Consider the following 18,176-nt stretch of genomic DNA (forward strand, 5'->3'; position numbering starts at 1 on the left):
AGTTGGGTTCATTACTGCTGAGCCACAACAGGAACTCCCAAGTAAACATCATCTTAATATTCAGTGCATCAAAATGGGCAGCATACATGAAGTACTTTTGCTGCACATGAAACAGTCATCCCAAGGAAAAGCACTTGGCATCTGAATTGCAAGGGTAACTGGCCACTTTTTACAAGGAACACAATTTTTACTGGAAATACGACACACATACTATGATTATTCAGACTTGGGCATTTGTCCCACTTCAAGGACCCCCTGAAAGAGGCTATGGGGAATTCCACGGACCATATTTTGAGAACCACTGTTATGGGCAGTAAGGCAAAAATGTTCCCCAATTTCATGAGTCATTGCATCAGCAAGAAAACACAAATGCTAAATAATAAAGTATCTAAATATTTCTGCTTAAACCCAAGTAAATCTAAGAGACAGAAAAGCCGTTCCAAAGCAGCATATATTATAAACACAATTTTTGGCCTACAAAGAGAATTGGACTCCAAAACGTGAAATTCTGTTATTAAGGACTTATTCAAGTAATTACACCATAAATGGATGCTAACTGTCCATTAATAATAGCTAATACTATTGCCAAGCACTGTGCTAAGCATTTTTATATATACATTTAACCCTCAAAACAGACTTAAAAGCTAAGTACTAGTAATTACCATCTCACATATAAAGAAACTGAAATATAAGTAGTTTGCCTATGGTCAGAGAAAGAATGGATGGTAGAGATAAGATTTAAAACCAGTACCCTTCATTTAACTATACTGCCTCTTGTGACAAAGTCAAATGGTCATCATATGGAAAAATTATGGATTATAGTCTCTGACTGAAGAGACTGTTTTTAAAAAAAAGAGGTAAACTTGGAGTTCCCGTCGTGGCACAGTGGTTAACGAATCTGACTCGGAACCATGAGGTTGCAAGTTCAATTCCTGGCCTTGCTCAGTGGGTTAAGGATCGGCGTTGTTGTGAGCTGTGGTGTAGGTTGCAGACGCGGCTCGGATCCTGCGTTGCTGTGGCTCTGGCGTAGGCCAGCGGCTACAGCTCCGATTGGACCCCTAGCCTGGGAACCTCCATATGCCGTGGGAGTGGTCCTAGAAAAAAAAGGCAAAAAGACAAAAAAAAAGGCAAACTCACAGTTTTTAGTTCCATCAGAACTTGTTCATCGACTCCATCATCCAAAAAGATGTCTCTCACATCATTAATAACATCTTCGATCACAGATCTGTATAATTTAGGCTTTAAAAGGAAAATAAAAGACTATTGAAAAAGACTGCTTTTCACATGTTAAAATATATAACACGTTTTCACAAATTCAAAACAAATTAAATGTAATACAATGATCATTTTTCCAACTCTATAAAACTTATTTTAGAAAATATAACTTTAAAGACATGGCCATTCCAATAAATACCATTTGTCTTAGTTAAAATGAGTTTTTTAATGACTGCGTGTTTTAATAAAACAATTCATACACAGGAGATCACTACCCATACAAGGTCCATACAATTTCCAATGTTGTTATAGTCAAAACACTTAACATTATCCAACCATACAGTTTTATGGGTTGCTATGTCTGGTTATTATTCCTTGCTTGGTTTAACTACTGTTACATCTCTTTAACATTATCACTGTCTTAGACTTGAGAAAACCTTGTGTCCTGTGATCATGTGCCTGGTAATCTGCAACCTAATGAGTATTCAAAATCAAAAATCACCTAATTTCTATTTTTTTTTACCCAGTCTGTACCTTTAAATTATAACATTAGGTTGTTCAATGTATCTATAATAACAGGTCTCAAGGTCTCAGGAACAATGATCTCTTTTCCAAGATTTCTCTCCTTCTACTACTGCCCAGATGATGCTACAGAACTGAATCATGAACAGCCTCAGTGTTTATTTTCAAATTATTGTTATTATCATCGCAGTTATTATTGTTGGCATTACTGGTGGGGGAGCTTGCTTTTACAAGGCTGCCAGAAAAATAAAACGAGAATGGATGTGAAAGCACTTTCAAAAGCACATAGTTTTTTAAAACCAAAAGGTAAGAGACAAGAATTATTTTTAACATGACAGACAAAAGGAAGTTTGCCTGTTAGAGTATAAAACCAGAGCGACCTTGTTATAAATCCTATCTATTATTATACAGAGCTAAAAGCCTTTTTCTTCTAATTCTTTGTCATTATTTGTGTTTTATATCTTGCTTAAGTTAAAATAAAACCAAGGGTTTGCTCTCATAAGCAAACCTCAAACAGAAATAAACGTTTCATTAGCATTTCTATCAGCAATACAGTTATCATAGGGGGAACCTCTAAGAAAATGTGTCCTTATCTAGCCAACAATACAAATAATAAGTTCCTCCATACAACCTACCTCGACTATTAAAAACTACTTGTGCCCTTTCATCACCAAAGAAAAACAATTCATGTACCTAGGTTCTCACCTTTGCTGTTCCATTCACTAACTTCCTTTTTTATTTTTCCAAATCTGCCTCTGTGAATAAAATTATTCATGTGTAAAATCTGCATCTCTATAGTGCCTCCTTATTTCAACACTCTGATTCCATAATGAGGAAAGTCTATATGACTATGGATATCACTTTATCTATGGTAATTCAACTACTGAATTACATATATATATATATATATATATATTTAAACCAAGGCATTATAAAGCCCCAGTATAATTTTAAATTAGTAGTATAAATCTTATATTGATGACATAAATTATTTTTTCAGCAAACTAGATGCTGTTTTGGTGTTTCTGAAGTCAGTCACCCCTAAAAATATCTGCTTGGTGATCCACACATTTATAGGTACAATGTGCTTTCCTCTGGAACTCCCTACTTAATGAATCAATCTTACTTTAAGAGTTTGCCTAGGTGCTTTAATTAACTTGCAAAGTGACCACGGAGATTCACATGCACTACAGCTGAAGGAAGGTAAATGTGTATTCTTCAGAAGTATACGCATAAAGAGTAATTCAAGATTGCTCATTAATTTAAAAAGTGTCCAAAATACCGATGTTATTAAAAATATGTGAATACATAGGCACTATGTGAACTAAGCAAGTTCATTTAAAATGCTAAACTTTATTTTACTTGAGCCAAAGTTTTTGTCTTTTATGAAATACATAGTAATCTAGGCTTGTCCTGTTTTTCAAAAACCAGATAGTCCAAACTTTGAAACTTTAATTAAAGGGCCATCAGTGGCATAATCTAATGATTAAAGGGTTTCTTCAAAAGTTTGAGACTCTAGTACAATATTGGAAAATAAACTGGATTAATATCTATATTGGATACCATATTACCATGCAAATAAATGAAAATACCGTCTACTTAGAATTTTAATTTTTGAATACCCAGCTTGCACTAAGCCTTCTCACATTATTCATAATATCCCATACATACACGTATTGTTGACAGGAGGTCCTACGTCAAAGCTTTAGATACTTATCTACTTTGAAAAGCTTCCTGTCTCAAATATTTATTATAGGAAAAATAATGAAGTATTACGAGCTACAGTCTAACATTCCCTGAATACCTGATAAACAAAGCACTACCAAAATCAAATCCTCTACAGCTAACAGGTAATGCCTAAAGCTTTTCAAAAACAAACAAAAAACAAAAACAAACAAAAAACAATAATGCATGCATCTTCTCAATACAGGAACAATTAAGACATCTAAGCTAAAATTCTCTTTAAAAACAAAACACAAAATAAAAAGGGACAGCAATTCTATTTTCCCCTAACAAAGGTTAAGTCCCAGCTGCTGCATCAAAACAAAAACTTAGGGCTCCTAAAGCAGCCCCGATTGGGTATGAAATTAGAGTACGAAAGGACTTGGAAATAAATTGAGCTCTACACACGCCTGCCTCTCGCCTCGAGAGCACGCACCTCCCAGCCCCGCTCTCAGCAGCTCTCACTATTTAAAGCCGGATCTGGTGTTTAAATGGAGAGGCGGTGACGTAGGCCTGAAAAGCACCTTCCCATCCTGGCAGAGTCTATATTAGAGAGCGGCAATGGCTCTATATAAACAGGGCAGCCAAAGGGAGGAGGACCACAAGGCTCAGGGACTGAAAGGCAGGGTAAGCGGCCGCAGCCATGATGGATCGACCCGAGTCGTCAACGGTACGGAGTCGGGCGGCCGCGGGCTTGTCTGCATTTGGGACCGGGCAAAAACGTGTTTTATTGTCATAATAAAAATAAGAGAGTGGGGTGGACTAGTGATCACATTGCGTTGGTGACTGAAAAGGTTATTTATGTGACTGCTTTTTGCAAACCTACGTGATCGCAAGTAAGAAAAAAGGGACAAACGGTGAGAAGTAGGCAAATTTCGAGGCGAAAGTGGGGGCACTTTGACCACTGTAAGCTTTGTTTGTTTTGGTGTTTTTGCTAGTCGAAGATACGATGGGGGGGGGGTTGCTTCCCCTTCGCCATTTTACCGATTCGGAAGGAACCGAGATAAGTGCTTTTCAACCTTCGTCCTTTTTTTTTTTTTTTTTTTCCTTAAACGTAAAATGGCCCCAGTGAAGCCTCCTAAGCACAACCCGCCACAACACCCAAAGTAACCCCCAAGTAGCCATTAGCCTTCCACTGCGTTAAAGTGGATCGCGGTGGGTCTTGGGGACTCGCCCAGTTCCCCAGACACGGTTTTTGTTTTGAGGCTGCTCGGAGAGCCCTTCTCCAGCCAGCGCGGCAGGACCCGCTTCGGGGAGGAAGCGGAGGCTCCCCTCCCGCCCTCCCTCCTGGCGGATGGGGTCTGGAGCCAGGGCCGCGCGCTCATCCCGGCCTCAACCGCCTCAGCGGCCCGGACCGCCCCGCGGCAGTCCCAGGCCCCGCCGGCACCCCCGCCCTCCCTGCCGCCGCGGCCCCGAGCCCTCGGCACCCCCCCGCGCCCGCCGCCCCGCGCCCCGGCCCGCTCCGCCCGAGGCGGGAAGCGGCGGCGGCAGCGGCGGCAGCCGCGCGGGCAGCTGAGAGTCGAGGCCGGGAGTCGCCGCCGTCCCCGCCCCCGCCCGGTCCGGCCGTTGTTGCCGCCTGAACGAAGCCCCCGCCGGCCACCGAACCACGTCCTTACCACGGTGTTTGTATTTGCCGAGTTCGCCATTTCCACACACAACACAAACAAGAGGGGGGCAAGCCCCGAGAAAACAAGATAAAAACAAAACGAAAAAAAAAAGAAAAAAACACCCAGAGGGTGACCCAAGCCACCGCAAAATTGGGGGGGGGAATTTTAAACAAAATCGGATCCTGCTGGATTAGAGGGGATCGGCGAGGGGAGGAAGAGGAGGGGGCAGTCCTCCCGGAGCTAAAAACTCGAGGATCGCCCTTAAAAAAAAAAAGGGCACGACCCTTCTGGGGTTTGGGGGGCGTTGCCCGCTCCCCACCCCGCGCCAAGGAGGGAAACCACCACTGGTCGCCGCTCCCCGCGCCGCCGCTGCCGCCACCGGCTGCAGCTCCAGCCGTCCGGTCCGCCCGCTTCTCCCCTTTATATAGTGAGCCAACGAGCTGCGCGAGCCGCCGCTGCCGCCGCTGCCGCCGAGAGACAGGGCGGAGGGGGAGGGAGGGGCGGAAAGGGCGGGGGCAGAGGTGGGCGGGGCTGAGCGCAAGACACCGCGAGAGCCGCGTGCGCAGGCGCGCCGGGGCGGAGGCCGCCGCGAGCCGCGTCGTCACGCTCAGGGGAGGGTGTTGTGTGGGCGGGACCCGGGGATTTAAGTAGGGAAGTCCGACCGCGGTCTCCCCAAATCTCGCGTGATCACGTGGTCGGCAACCAGGCGGAAGTCTCCGGCTGCTGTTTTGGGGTGAAGAACTTGCAAAGCTTTGCTGGAGAAAAGCGTGAGTTGTGGCGACGCTCGAGTCGAAACCTAGCTGATTCCGCCTCCTGTCGGGCGATTCTGAGCTGTCCCACGCTGGAGGGGCTAGGAAATGTAGGAGCTCTGGCGGCTGCCCCGCTAGGCATGGCTGTGGAAAAGGGCGGGTCACGTGGCCCGGCTTCCGGCAAAAGTTTTAAGTGCGGAGTCATCTCCGAGCGTGAGCCAAGGTCAGACTCCTAGTTCCTGAAGCGTTAGCACGCCTTGCTGAGGGTGGGCCTTTTGCTTGCAAAATTGTGTATGAGTTCCTGAAAGGGAACTGATTTGGTTCCCCTCTTACTACATTCAACAATTATTACGTATTATTACATTCCACAATTAATAATCCCTGAAGCCAGCAGAGTTGTCTGTCTCCATCAGTACAGCTACAAAGTCTAAGTTTCCGTTCCCCAGAGTCCCGGCCTCTCCAAGCCCACTTACTTCAAATAACTTCTCAAGGTGGTAGAAATGTTAAAACTAACCAAAAAAAAAAAAGGTCACCACCTGGATTATGACCGCACAACTTTTCCTGGTTGTTTTTTTTTTTTTTTTAATGTTGCAAAAATTCAGTGATTCCATATGTTCAGCACGTGCTAACATCTTGAATACTTGCCCTTGACCCATCAACTCTCATGGCGTTTCGCTGCAAGAGAGCAGGCAGAAAATGGCTATGTATTCAAGGGCAACTCAGTAGGCGTTTGACCTGCTCTGCCCAAGCTAATCCCGCCTTTATATCAACATTTCACGCAAAACGGAATACTCTGTTTAGAAGACAGAACTCAACAGTTCCTAATTTTCTTGTCCCTAGGAATTGCGAGTGACATGGAATGCAGTCTGGACAAGTGAGGGAGTTGATCCTCAAAAAGCAAAGCAAAACAAAATGTCAAACTTATGCTCCTGAAAGAAGATTTGAGAAAGATCAGTTGCTTTTCAGTTCCCTGCACAGTGGCCTCTTTGGGAACACTGAAAGAGATAAGACCACAGGAAATCATATTGTCCTATGCTATTATATAAAATTATGATTCCATCACCATTTGTAATTCATGTAATATTCAGGTGACCATTGGCCCGAAAAGTTAAATTAACCAATGTCTTTAATTTCTTACCATTTTAAGAGGACTTTTTACCTCCTTATTTAAGTACTACTGTTGGTACATGGAATCCCTCACCTTTCACCTCTTTTTCTTCCCTATCACTTAGTATTCTTAACTAAATTGATCAAGTATTTTGACATCAGTTAAAACTAGGATCACTGCAAATAGGACATGGGGTAGAATATATGAGATTTACTTCCCTCAGAAATATTCCTAAAGAGAATAAGAACAGGTATTCTCTGATTGGGTCTGACCTATGAAGTAATTGAATATAGTTCTTGAATTTAAAAGGGGAAAAAAACCTATTTCTGACCTCCATTTAAGACCTTCAGACTCCTTGGAGGCTCTGCATCAGCTTCTCTTTACACACTCTAATTTGCAACAATACCTTGATTAAAGTTTTCCCAAATGTCTTCTCTTCACCCCACAGTATGACTACCAAGTAAACCATCATGGATTACATTCCAGTTTATTGTTTTACAATCTTCATTTAGCTATAGGATTTCTTCAGTTGGGATACGTTTGTGTCAGCCAGTTTAGTTTCAGAAAAAGACATTTTCTGATCTTTCACCAAAATGGTGGGTCTGAATAATTTGGAGGCTAAAGTTCATGAATTCACAAAACTGAACATTTGTGAACAGAAAACTCTTCCCATTTAAGATTGACTGTAGCATCGCACTAAATTGTTTGTATGTGAACTTTTTCTTCATTGTACCTGAAATCTTAAATAACTGTTCTCATTTTAGCAGTTCCTTATATGAAACATTTATACTGGCTTTTCAGCTTGTGAACTTGTACTTTGTAGTATCATGTACTTAGTTACATAATAGTGCTCTCTTTCTTCTAGATGAATCTTTTTTTTTAAATGTTTTATATTGGAGGATATAAAGTCACTTCTTTTAATATTAATATTCTGTTTTACACCTGATAACTGCCAAACAAAAGGAAAAACTCAATGCATAAATTTTAATATACCATAAGCAAAATGACACCAAACCTTAATATGTCTAAACGGTTAAATGTTTTACTGTCCAAATGACTATTTAAGCAACAAAGCCAAGAGAGAGGAAAATCTAAAAAGACTATTCATGGAAATTGGCTTAAATTAAAATAATAAATGACTAAATAAAGCAAATGATATGGCATATTTAGGCATCATACAGCCCTTAGAGGTTCAGTAGTATTGGGTTCTTTTGGAGAATACAGAAATTGAGAAGAAAGAGCTTATCTCAAACTTGCTAATCCTAGTGAAAGCCTTATTGTGAAGTATACTACATAATTACAGCATTCTTTCAAGATATTAAAAACACATGTATTTCAGTCCAACCAAATGAAATTATATTCGGGTTCACCTAATTTTAATTTGAAGTATAGTTGATTCACAATATTTTGTCAGTTTCAGGCCTACTGCCAAGTGATTGTTAATTTTTTTCAGATTATTTTCCATTATAGGTTATTACAAGATACTGAATATAGTTTCCTGTGCAATTAGTAAATCCTTGTTGCTTATCTATTTTATGTGTCAGAGTTTGTATTTGTTAATTCCATACTCCTAATTTATCCCTCCACCTTCCCCTTTGATAAACACTAGTTTATTTTCTATGTCTGTAAGTCTGTTTCAGTTTGAATATAAACTTGTTTGGGTTATTTTTCAGATACCACACACAAGTGATATCATAAAATGTTTGTCTTTGACTTACTAAGTATAAAAATCTCTAGGTTCATCTGTATTGCTGAAATGGTAATATTTTTATGACCAAGTAATATTCCACTGTAAATATATATATGTATATACACACCACATTAAATATATATATACACACACACCACATTGCGGCATGTGAAAATTCCCAGGCCAAGATTGAACCCACGCCACAGCAGCGATCCAGGCTGCTGCAGTGGCAATGCCGGATCCTTAACCTGATGCACCACAAGACAACTCTGACCACATCATAAGCCAGTCAGCTGTTGAGAGGCACTTAGATTGTTTCCATGTCTTGGCTGTTATAAATAGTGCTGCTATGAATGTTGGAGTGCATGTATCTTTTCAAGTTAGAGTTTTTGTCTTTTCCAGATATATGCCCAGGAATGGGATTGCTGGATTCTATGATAGCTCTATTTTTAGTTTTTTAAGGAACCTCCATACTGTTTTCCATAGTTGCTGCACCAGTTTACATTCCCAGCAGTGTAGGAGGGTTCCCTTTTATCTTCACTCTCCAGCATTTGTTATTTGTAGACTGTCTGATGATAGCCATTCTGATCTATGTGAGGTGATACCTCATTGTGGTTTGCTTTACATTTCTCTAATGATTAGGGTTGTTAAGTATCTTTTCATGTGCCTGTTAATCATCTGTATGCCTTCTTTGGAGAAATGTCTGTCGAGGTCTTCTGCTCATTTTTTTGATTGGGTTGCTTGTTTTTTCAGTAATTCAGTTGTATGAGTTGTTTGTATGTTTTGGATATTAACCCCTTGCTGATTGCATCACTTGCAGGTATTTTCTCCCATTCCATAGCTTGTCTTTTTTTTCCGTTTGTTTATAGTTTCCTTTGTTGTGCTTATTAATTTGTTAGGTCCTAATTTGTTAGGTCCTATTTGTTTATTTTTGCTTATGTGGTATCTCCTTTAAAACTTGTAACCTCAATGAGGTGAGTAATATCCTCAGTTAATTTGAATTGGACACCGTCATTTTCTCCGAGAAACCCTTCTCAAGAACAAGAGTCTGGATTAATGTTGGATGGTTCTTCAAATAAGGACATAGTCAACAAGGGGAAAAAAAAAAAGTGTTTAAACAGGAAAAACAGAAATAAAAAAAAAAAAAAGGAATTTGCCATTTTGTGTTTCCTGCCAAGTTGAGAAGCAATAATAATAATAATGGATTTAGTTGAAAGATTTAATTATATGGTATCTTCTTTAAAACATGTAACAGTCCAAAAAGGTGAGTAATAGTAATATTATCCTTTTGTTATGGTTAGAAAACAGACTTGGATTACAAAGTGACTTGTCCAAGGTTTACTCATGAAATTTTCTCTTTCTTTCTTTCTTTCTTTCTTTCTTTCTTTCTTTCTTTCTTTCTTTCTTTCTTTCTTTCTTTTCTTTCTTTCCGTCTGTCTGTCTGTCTTTCTGTCTTTCTCTCTCTCTGTCTCTCTCTGCCTCTGTCTCTCTCTCTCTCTCTCTCTCTCTCTCACTCTCACTTTCTCTCTGGCTTTTCGTGGCCACACTACTTGTGGCATATGGAGTTTCCTGAGCCAGGGGTTGAATCGGAGCCAGCCTACACCATAACCACAGCAATGCCAGATCCGAGCCACATCTGCAACCTACACCACAGCTCATAGCAACACTGGATCCTTAACCCACTGAGTAAAGCCAGGGATCTAACCCACATCCTCATGGATACTAGTCCAGTTTGTAACTCACTGAGCCACAGTGGAACTCCCTCATGAAATTTTAAAGGTCCAGGTTCAAAACTCTTTCCTTCTGTTTTAGAAATAAGAAACTATCAATTCAGGAGGTTTTGAATCAGATTATGTTGCTCCCTAAGTATATCAAATATATGTTAATTACATAATGTATTATGCTTCATTTGGGAGAAGAAACTATAGCATATACAAAATTGATACTTGAAACCAAGATTTTTGTCCAGCTAAATATAATTGCTTTCATAAAAGCATTATCAAAAAGCCATTTATTAAGTCATTTGATTTCTCTGTTTGTACATTAGTCGAAAGTCACCCATTTCCTATTCCAAATAGCACGTACTCAATGATTGAATTTGGCAAGAATGGTCACTTTGTAGCAAGAGTCTCTAATCAAAACAGTTCTGCATAACTTTTATATTTTAAGTGCTTTCATAAAACAAGAAAATGGAAGGTAACCATTTTTAGTGTTAGAATATTGGGAAGGGGAAATCTTTCTATTTTACTTAATGGGTCAATGGTATAACTCTCATTGTTAGATAGAAGAATAAATTAAATTGTGCCCACGCCACTGTCATTGCACAATAAATTAGAAGAGGCTGTGTATATTGACAGGGATAGTGGTATAGCAGTACCTAAGAGCATGAGCCAAGATGCTTGTCCTTGTTACAATCATAGGCAAGTTACCTCATCTGTAACTTTAGAGAGTTGTAGGAAAATTAAGAAATAATGCATGTAAGGCCTCTCAACACAGTGATTGGCACAAAGTAGGTTCTCGCTAAAGGTTGGAGACCCCAACAACAACAATAATGGTACTGAAAATTAAATGAATTCTATCTTGTCTCTGTCTAGAGCATGTTAACCAGTGGAGTGGAACAAATATGAGGAATCAAAACACACTTTTTTTTTAACTTTTTTGGGCTATCCCTGTAGCATATGGAAGTTCCCAAGCTAGGGGTCGAATTGGAGTTGTAGCTGCCGACCTGCACCACAGCCACAGCAGTGAGGGATCTGAGCCTCATCTTCGACCTACACCACAGCTCACGGCAGTGCCAGATCCCCCACCCACTGAGCAAGGCCGTGGATCCAACCCGCATCCTCATGCATACTAGTCAGATTCGTTTCCGCCGTGGCACAACAGGAACTCACAGAACACACTTATGAACTAAGTTGACCAATTAGCAAACTAATATCTATCTTTTGAACTTGTAAATTTTTTTCATCTGTAAAATTAGATGAAAGAAGAAAGCAATTCCAATTTGAGGTAAAGCACATAATCCAAGGATCTGGCATTTTCACTGCTGTGGCTATAGCAGTAAGGGTTCCATCCCTGACCTGGGAACTTTTGTGTGCAATGGGCGCAGCCAAAAAATCCTATATATTATACTCTAAATAAATACATTTTTCACCAGTTCTTGAGGCTATATCATTTGAATAACTGATTTCTCTGTTTCTACATCAGTTGAAAATTGTCACTTTCCTGAGATGACTCAGATTGTTTAAGACTGAGGCTTTACATAAATCTCTAGACAAGAGTTAATTGCTCATTTGTGAAGTGTAAAATGCATTGCCCTACCTCAGTAAATATCAAGTTTGAAGAATAGATTTTCAGACTTAAGATATTTTGTAGTGTGTGATAAAAATCAAATCAATACTCTAATTTGGCCACAGGATGGCAAAATAAACTGGAGCCCAGATAGAATACAGGACTAGGAAACCACAGTCCCTGGAGTAGTGTTTCATTTCTTCTTTGTATATTTCATTGCCTCCTTAGTGGTATTTATCACCAACAATGGTTTTATTTTCAAAGGATAAAATTTATAACATACTTGCTTGTTAATTCTAGTTTTAGCAAATGACAACATAGTCAAATCCCTTCTAACTCTTTCCTGTTTTCCCTTCCGTTAACATGCTTTCCTTCCCTTTTTTTCTCTTCTCTTAGTCTCCCTTTTTTCCTTTGTTTTTATTTTTCATTTTTCTTGACTGCCTCAGGGCATGAAGAATTTCCCAGGCGGCATTGAACCTGCACCACAGCAGTGACAATGCCAGATACTTAACTGCCCGGCCCCCAGGGAACTCCTGTTTTTCTTTTTTAATACAATAATTACAGAATACCAAACAGCCTCTGTTCAATGACCTTGATGTATTTGCATTCTCCCAATATTAACTTTAAAAAAATCAAATGAGAATTAATATCTGACTTTTAAAAAATGTGATTGGATAATGATCAAATATAGAGCATTTTAAATTCAGAATGTTCTTAATCTCCATATGTATCCCTCTTAATTTTAACCTTAGCCAGTCGTAACATTTAAAAAATATTTTATTGGGAGTGGGGGCAACAACAAAATAAAAGTTAAATTACCAAAAACTATCGATTAAAAATTACATAAAATAAAAAATGGAACACCTGTGTTCCTGCCTCTGCTCACAGTCTATCACATAGGTTTTTCCTGTACCTGTCTCTAGATAGGTGAATACAAAATTGGAATCATGCTTTTGATTTTATTTTTTATTATTTTTTTTAACTGGGTCACCCAGTAGAAAATTGACAGAACACTGTAAACCAGCTATAATGAAAAAAATAAAAATTACAAAATTTAAAAAAGCTTTTGGTTTTACAGGCAATTTGCTTTTTTCATAGACCCAGTCAATCACAGACCTGTTTTTAGACTAGTGAATTTCAAGGTGACTCAGATGTTTTTGATGGCTGAATGGAATTTCATAGTATGAATATACAATAATTTATTTAATGGTTTTCTAGAAGGTGCAGTTAAGCTTTTTTTTTTTCTATTTTAAACATTGCTGCAACAATATCCTTGTATGTGCCCCTTCATATACCTTTTTATTATCTTTGTAGGATGGATTCTTAGAAATAGAGTTGATAAGTCTTAGGGTTTCCACCTGTTATGTATCAATCGCTAGTCACAGGTTACCCATCCACTTGGTTGTCTCTAATATCTTCTTGAATTTATGAAGATCTTACACAGATGTGCAGTAAAGTTGAAACCAACCTCCTTTCTCATTCCTCAAAAAAAGAATTATTTGTTTTTTAATATTTGTTTTCTGTATCTTTCTTCATACTACACACTTATAGTGTCTTTCTTCACATATCTGTATCCCTTCTTCCTTTCTGGAAAAATCAACTCTTGAAACCTTTAATTCCTTCTATGGTTTCCCTTGGCATTATTTCCTTATACTCTTGGAAAAGAATCATTTGGAAAGTGATAGTATTTGATATATTTTTTGTGTGTTTTGTTTCAACATATATCTTATAGGGAAATTTAAGGCAGACATTTTCCCCATGTTCTTTATTCTGGTACTTAGTTTTTCTTTCACACAAAGAGAAAGACCAAAGCTTTCCCTAATTCTGAGGCCTGGAAATACTGTCTTTTCTAAATTTTGTACATATTCTCCTCTTTTAAAAGAAGTATAATTACTTTTTGCATGTCTTATTCCCACTAGACTTTTCTTCCATTCATTCAGCAAATAGTTGTATGGTGTAATAAAGAACAAACAGATCAAATTCCCTTCACTCATAAAGCTCATTAGGTTTGTGAGACAGGCAATAAACAGGATAAGTAAGTAAAATATAAAATGTCAGGCAGTTGTAGAAATTCAGGTGAGAAGAGTAGCGACAGAGTCATAACACGTTCTGAAAAGAGATCCACTTAGGCTTGCTTTGGGTGGAACGTGAAGAATACAAAATGAACAAAGATACCTCATAGTTTTCTGTGAAGTAACTAGGAGGTTGTTGTTGTCCTGCACTAAGGTTGGGAAAATTGAGGGAAAAACATGTTTGGATAAGAAAAGTTCTGTTTTGGTTAGGTTTACATGCTGGTAAACGTTCAAATGGAGACAATAATAAATGGTTGAATACAAGCTTAGAGCTCTGTAAGCTGACCTGGAGACAAAGATTTGTGAATAATTTCGCCTGTATAGGTATTTACAGCCATGGAATGTGTGAGATTGTGTGAGTAGTGAAAGAGGAGAAAGCGGAAGCATGCTGAAATTTAGAAAATAGACTAGGAAGAAAGGTCCAAAAAGAGAGTGGTTAATGCTGTCCAGAGCTGCTGAGAAGCAAATAAAATAATGATAAAAAAAAGGTCTTGGATTTATCAAATTGAAGGGCATTGACAAAAGCCATTATAGTGTAGTGATAGAGATGGAAGATAAGTTGGAGTGGATTGAAAAGAAAATAAGAAATAAGGAAATGGTAAGAGCAAATAGGACAATTTGGGGGGCAGGGACTGGGGGTGCTGTACTTGGAGCAAATGGAAGTTCCCAGGCCTGGAATTGAATCCAAGTCCTTGCACAGACAATGCTGAATCCTTAACCTGCTGCATCACAGCAGGAACTCCTTGAGAAGTTTTGTTGTTAGAGCACAGAAATGGATTTGTATTTGGTGGTGGGGAATGGTGTTAGTTGATTTTTTTTTCCCAGTGGTTTTTATTTTAATAAAATACGCATAACATAGAATTCACCATCTTTAACCTTTTTTTTTTTTTTTTAATGGTCTTTATAGGGCTGCGCCCATGGCATATGGAGGTTCCTAGCTGCCCGCCTACACCGCAGCCACAGCAACGCCAGATCTGAGCCGCATCTGCGACCTACACCACAGCTCATGGCGATGCTGGATCCTTAACCCACTGAGCAAGGCCAGGGGTCGAACCTGCATCCTCATGGATACTAGTCAGATTTGTTTCCACTGAGCCACAACGGCAACTCCCATCTTAACCATTTTTAAGTGTATCAGTCAGTGGTACTAAACACGTTCACATTGTTATGCAGCTGTCACCACAGTGCATCTCCAGAACTCTTTATCTTGCAGAACTGAAACTCTGTGCATTACCTTTCTGTTAGGTCCTGGTCTTTTTCATCAGTAATTGTTCTCCAAATAGTTGTTATTTTGGTGTGCCAATGAGAGATGAACTCAGGGTCTTTCTGCTCCATCATCTTGACCCTCTCCCTAGTATTTGCCCTGTTGTAACTGACATTTCACGTAGCGTAATGTCCTCAAGGTCCATCCATGTTGTGGCTGTGTCCAAATTTCCTTACTTTTTTTTTTTTTTAAGTGCTGCACTTGCAGCATTTGGAGGTTCCCAGGCTAGGGATTGAATCGGAGTTGCAGTCGCTGGCCTACGCCGTAGCCATAGCCACGCAGGACCCAAGCCACATCTGTGATCTATACCGCAGCTCACAGCAACGCCGGATCCTTAACCCACTGATCAAGGCCAGGGATCAAACCTGCAACCTCATGGTTTCTAGTCAGATTTGTTCCCGCTGTGCCACAGCAGGAACTCCAAAATCTCCTTCCTTTTTAAAACTGGTAATACTCCATTGTATGTATATACCAAATTTTATCCATTCATCCATCAGTAGATTCTTGGTTTGGCTTCTGTGTTTTAGTTATTTTGAATATGCTGCTATAAACCTGGGTGTACAAATATCTCTTCAAGACCTTGCTTTCAGTTCTTTTGGGTTTAAACCCAGAAGTAGAATTGCTAGATCATGTGGTAATTCTATCTTTAATTTTTTGGAAGAACTGTCATACAGTCCATAGTGACTATACGATTTTACATTCCTACTGTCACTGTAAAGGTGCTCCAATGTCCCCACATCCTCCCCTGCAATTATTTTCTGTTTTTGTTTTGGTAAGATTTTTATTCTTTCTATTATAGTTGATTTACAGTGTTCTGTCAATTTCTGCTGTACAGAAAAGTGACCCAGTTTTATATATATATATATATATATATATATATATATATATATATATATGTATGTATGTATACATACACACACATTCTTGTTTTTACATTATTCTTCATCATGTTCCATAACAAGTGACTATTTATAGTTCCCTGTGCTATACAGCAGGATCTCATTGCCTACCCACTCCATATGCAATGGTTTACCCAAACTTCCAGCCTATCCCATGGCAACACAAGTCTCTTCTCTAAGTCCATGAGTTTGTTTCTTTTCTGTAGATTGGTTCATTTGTGCCATTTACTAGATTCCAAATAAAAGTGATATTATATGGTATTTGTTTTTCTCTTAGTTCACTGAGGATGAGAGTCTCTTGTTCCATCCATGTTGCTGCAAATGGCATTGTTTTTTTATGGCTGAAAAGTATTCCTTTGTGTATATATACCACATCTTCTTAATGCATTCATCTGTCAGTAGTGCTCCAGTGAACATAGGGGTGCATGTATCTTTTTCAGTGAAATTTTTGTCTGGATATATGCCCAGGAGTGGGATTGCTGGATTATATGGTAGTTCTATATTTAGTTTTCTGAGGAACCTCCCTACTGTTTTCCATAATGGTTGTTACCAATTTGTATTCCCACCAACAGTGAAGGAGGGTACCCTTTTCTCCACACCCTCTCCAGCATTTGTTATTTGTTGACTTGTTAATGATGGCCATTCTGACAGGTATAAGGTGGTACCTCATAGTAGTTTTGATTTGTATTTCTCTAAGAATCAGTGATGTTGAGCATTTTTTCATGCGCCTATTGGCACATTTCATCTATTCAGGTCTTTTGCCCATTTTTCAATTGGATTGTTGGTTTTGTTGAGTTGCATAAGTTGTTTGTATATTTCAGAGATTAAGCCCTTGTCAGTTGCATCATTTGAAACCATTTTCTCTCATTGTGTAGGTTGTCTTTTTGTTTTTTCGTTCATGGTTTCCTTCACTATGCAAAAGCTTGTCAGTTTGATTAGGTCCCATTGGTTTATTTTTGCTTTTATTTCTGTTGCCTTGGGAGACTGATCTAAGAAAACATTTGTATGGTTGATGTCAGAGAATGTTTTGCCTGTTTCTCTTCTAGAAGTTTTATGGTGTATTGTCTCATGTTTAAGTCTTTTAAGCCGTTTTGAGTTTATTTTTTGTGCATGGTGTGAGGGCATGTTCTGGTTTCATTGAATTACATGCAACTATCCAGTTTTCCCAGCACCACTTGTTGGAGAAACTATCTTTTTCCCATTTTATACTCTTGTCTCCTTTGTCAGTAATGAATTGATCATAGGTGTCTGGGTTTATTTCTGGATTCTCTATTTTGTTCCATTGGTCTGTATGTCTGTTTTGGTACCAGTACCATATTGTCTTGAGTACTGTAGCTTTGTAATGGTGTCTAAAGTCTGGGAGAGTTATGCATCTTGCTTGGTTTTTGTTCCTCAGGATTGCTCTGGCAGTTCTGGGTCTTTTATGATTCCATATAAATTTTTGGATTGTTTGTTCTGATTCTGTGAAAAATGACATGGGTAATTTGATAGAGATTGCATTGAATCTGTAGATTGCTTTCGGTAGTATGACCATTTTAGCAATATTAATTATTCCAATCCAGGAGCATGAAATATCTTTCCATTTCTTTGAATCCTCTTTTATTTCCTTGATTAATGTTTTGAATTCTCAGCATATGTCTTTCACCTCCTTAGTCAGGTTTATTCCTAGATATTTCATTTTTGGGGGGGGTGTGACTTTGAAAGGTATTTTATTTTTATATTCCTTTTCTAATATTTCACTGTTAGCATGTTTTCTTTCTTTTTTTTAATAGTAGTCATCCTAATGGTTGTAAGGTGGCATCCAATTGTAGTATTGATTGGCATTTTCCTAGTGATTAGTGATCTTGAGCATCTTTTCAAGTGTTTATTGGTCATTTGAATATCTCCTTGGAGAAATATCTAAGTCCTTTCTCTACTTGTGAGTTGAGTTGTGTTTTTTGTTTTGCAGTTTGGGGATTTCTCTATATATTCTGGATATTAATTTTTATCAGATATATGATTTACAAGTATATCTTCCTAATCTACAGGTTGCCTTTTTAC

The 18,176-nt window shown here is 38.8% G+C and overlaps 1 protein-coding gene across 1 annotated transcript in view; it reads right to left on the minus strand.

Moving 5' to 3' along the window:
- GTF2A1 (general transcription factor IIA subunit 1) overlaps nucleotides 1-5,534 on the minus strand; it is a 43,020-nt gene extending 37,486 nt beyond the window's left edge. Inside the window, exons 1-2 of the mRNA XM_047795250.1 lie at nucleotides 5,076-5,534; nucleotides 1,138-1,239 (exon numbers count right to left, since the gene is read on the minus strand). Coding sequence (XP_047651206.1) covers nucleotides 1,138-1,239; nucleotides 5,076-5,105 — 132 coding nt within the window. The 5' untranslated portion in view covers nucleotides 5,106-5,534. The remainder of the gene's footprint in view (nucleotides 1-1,137; nucleotides 1,240-5,075) is intronic.
- Between the last annotated feature and the right edge of the window lie 12,642 nt (nucleotides 5,535-18,176).

This window comes from Phacochoerus africanus, chromosome 9, assembly GCF_016906955.1.
Source record: "Phacochoerus africanus isolate WHEZ1 chromosome 9, ROS_Pafr_v1, whole genome shotgun sequence".
In the NCBI taxonomy this organism is placed as follows: domain Eukaryota; kingdom Metazoa; phylum Chordata; class Mammalia; order Artiodactyla; family Suidae; genus Phacochoerus; species Phacochoerus africanus.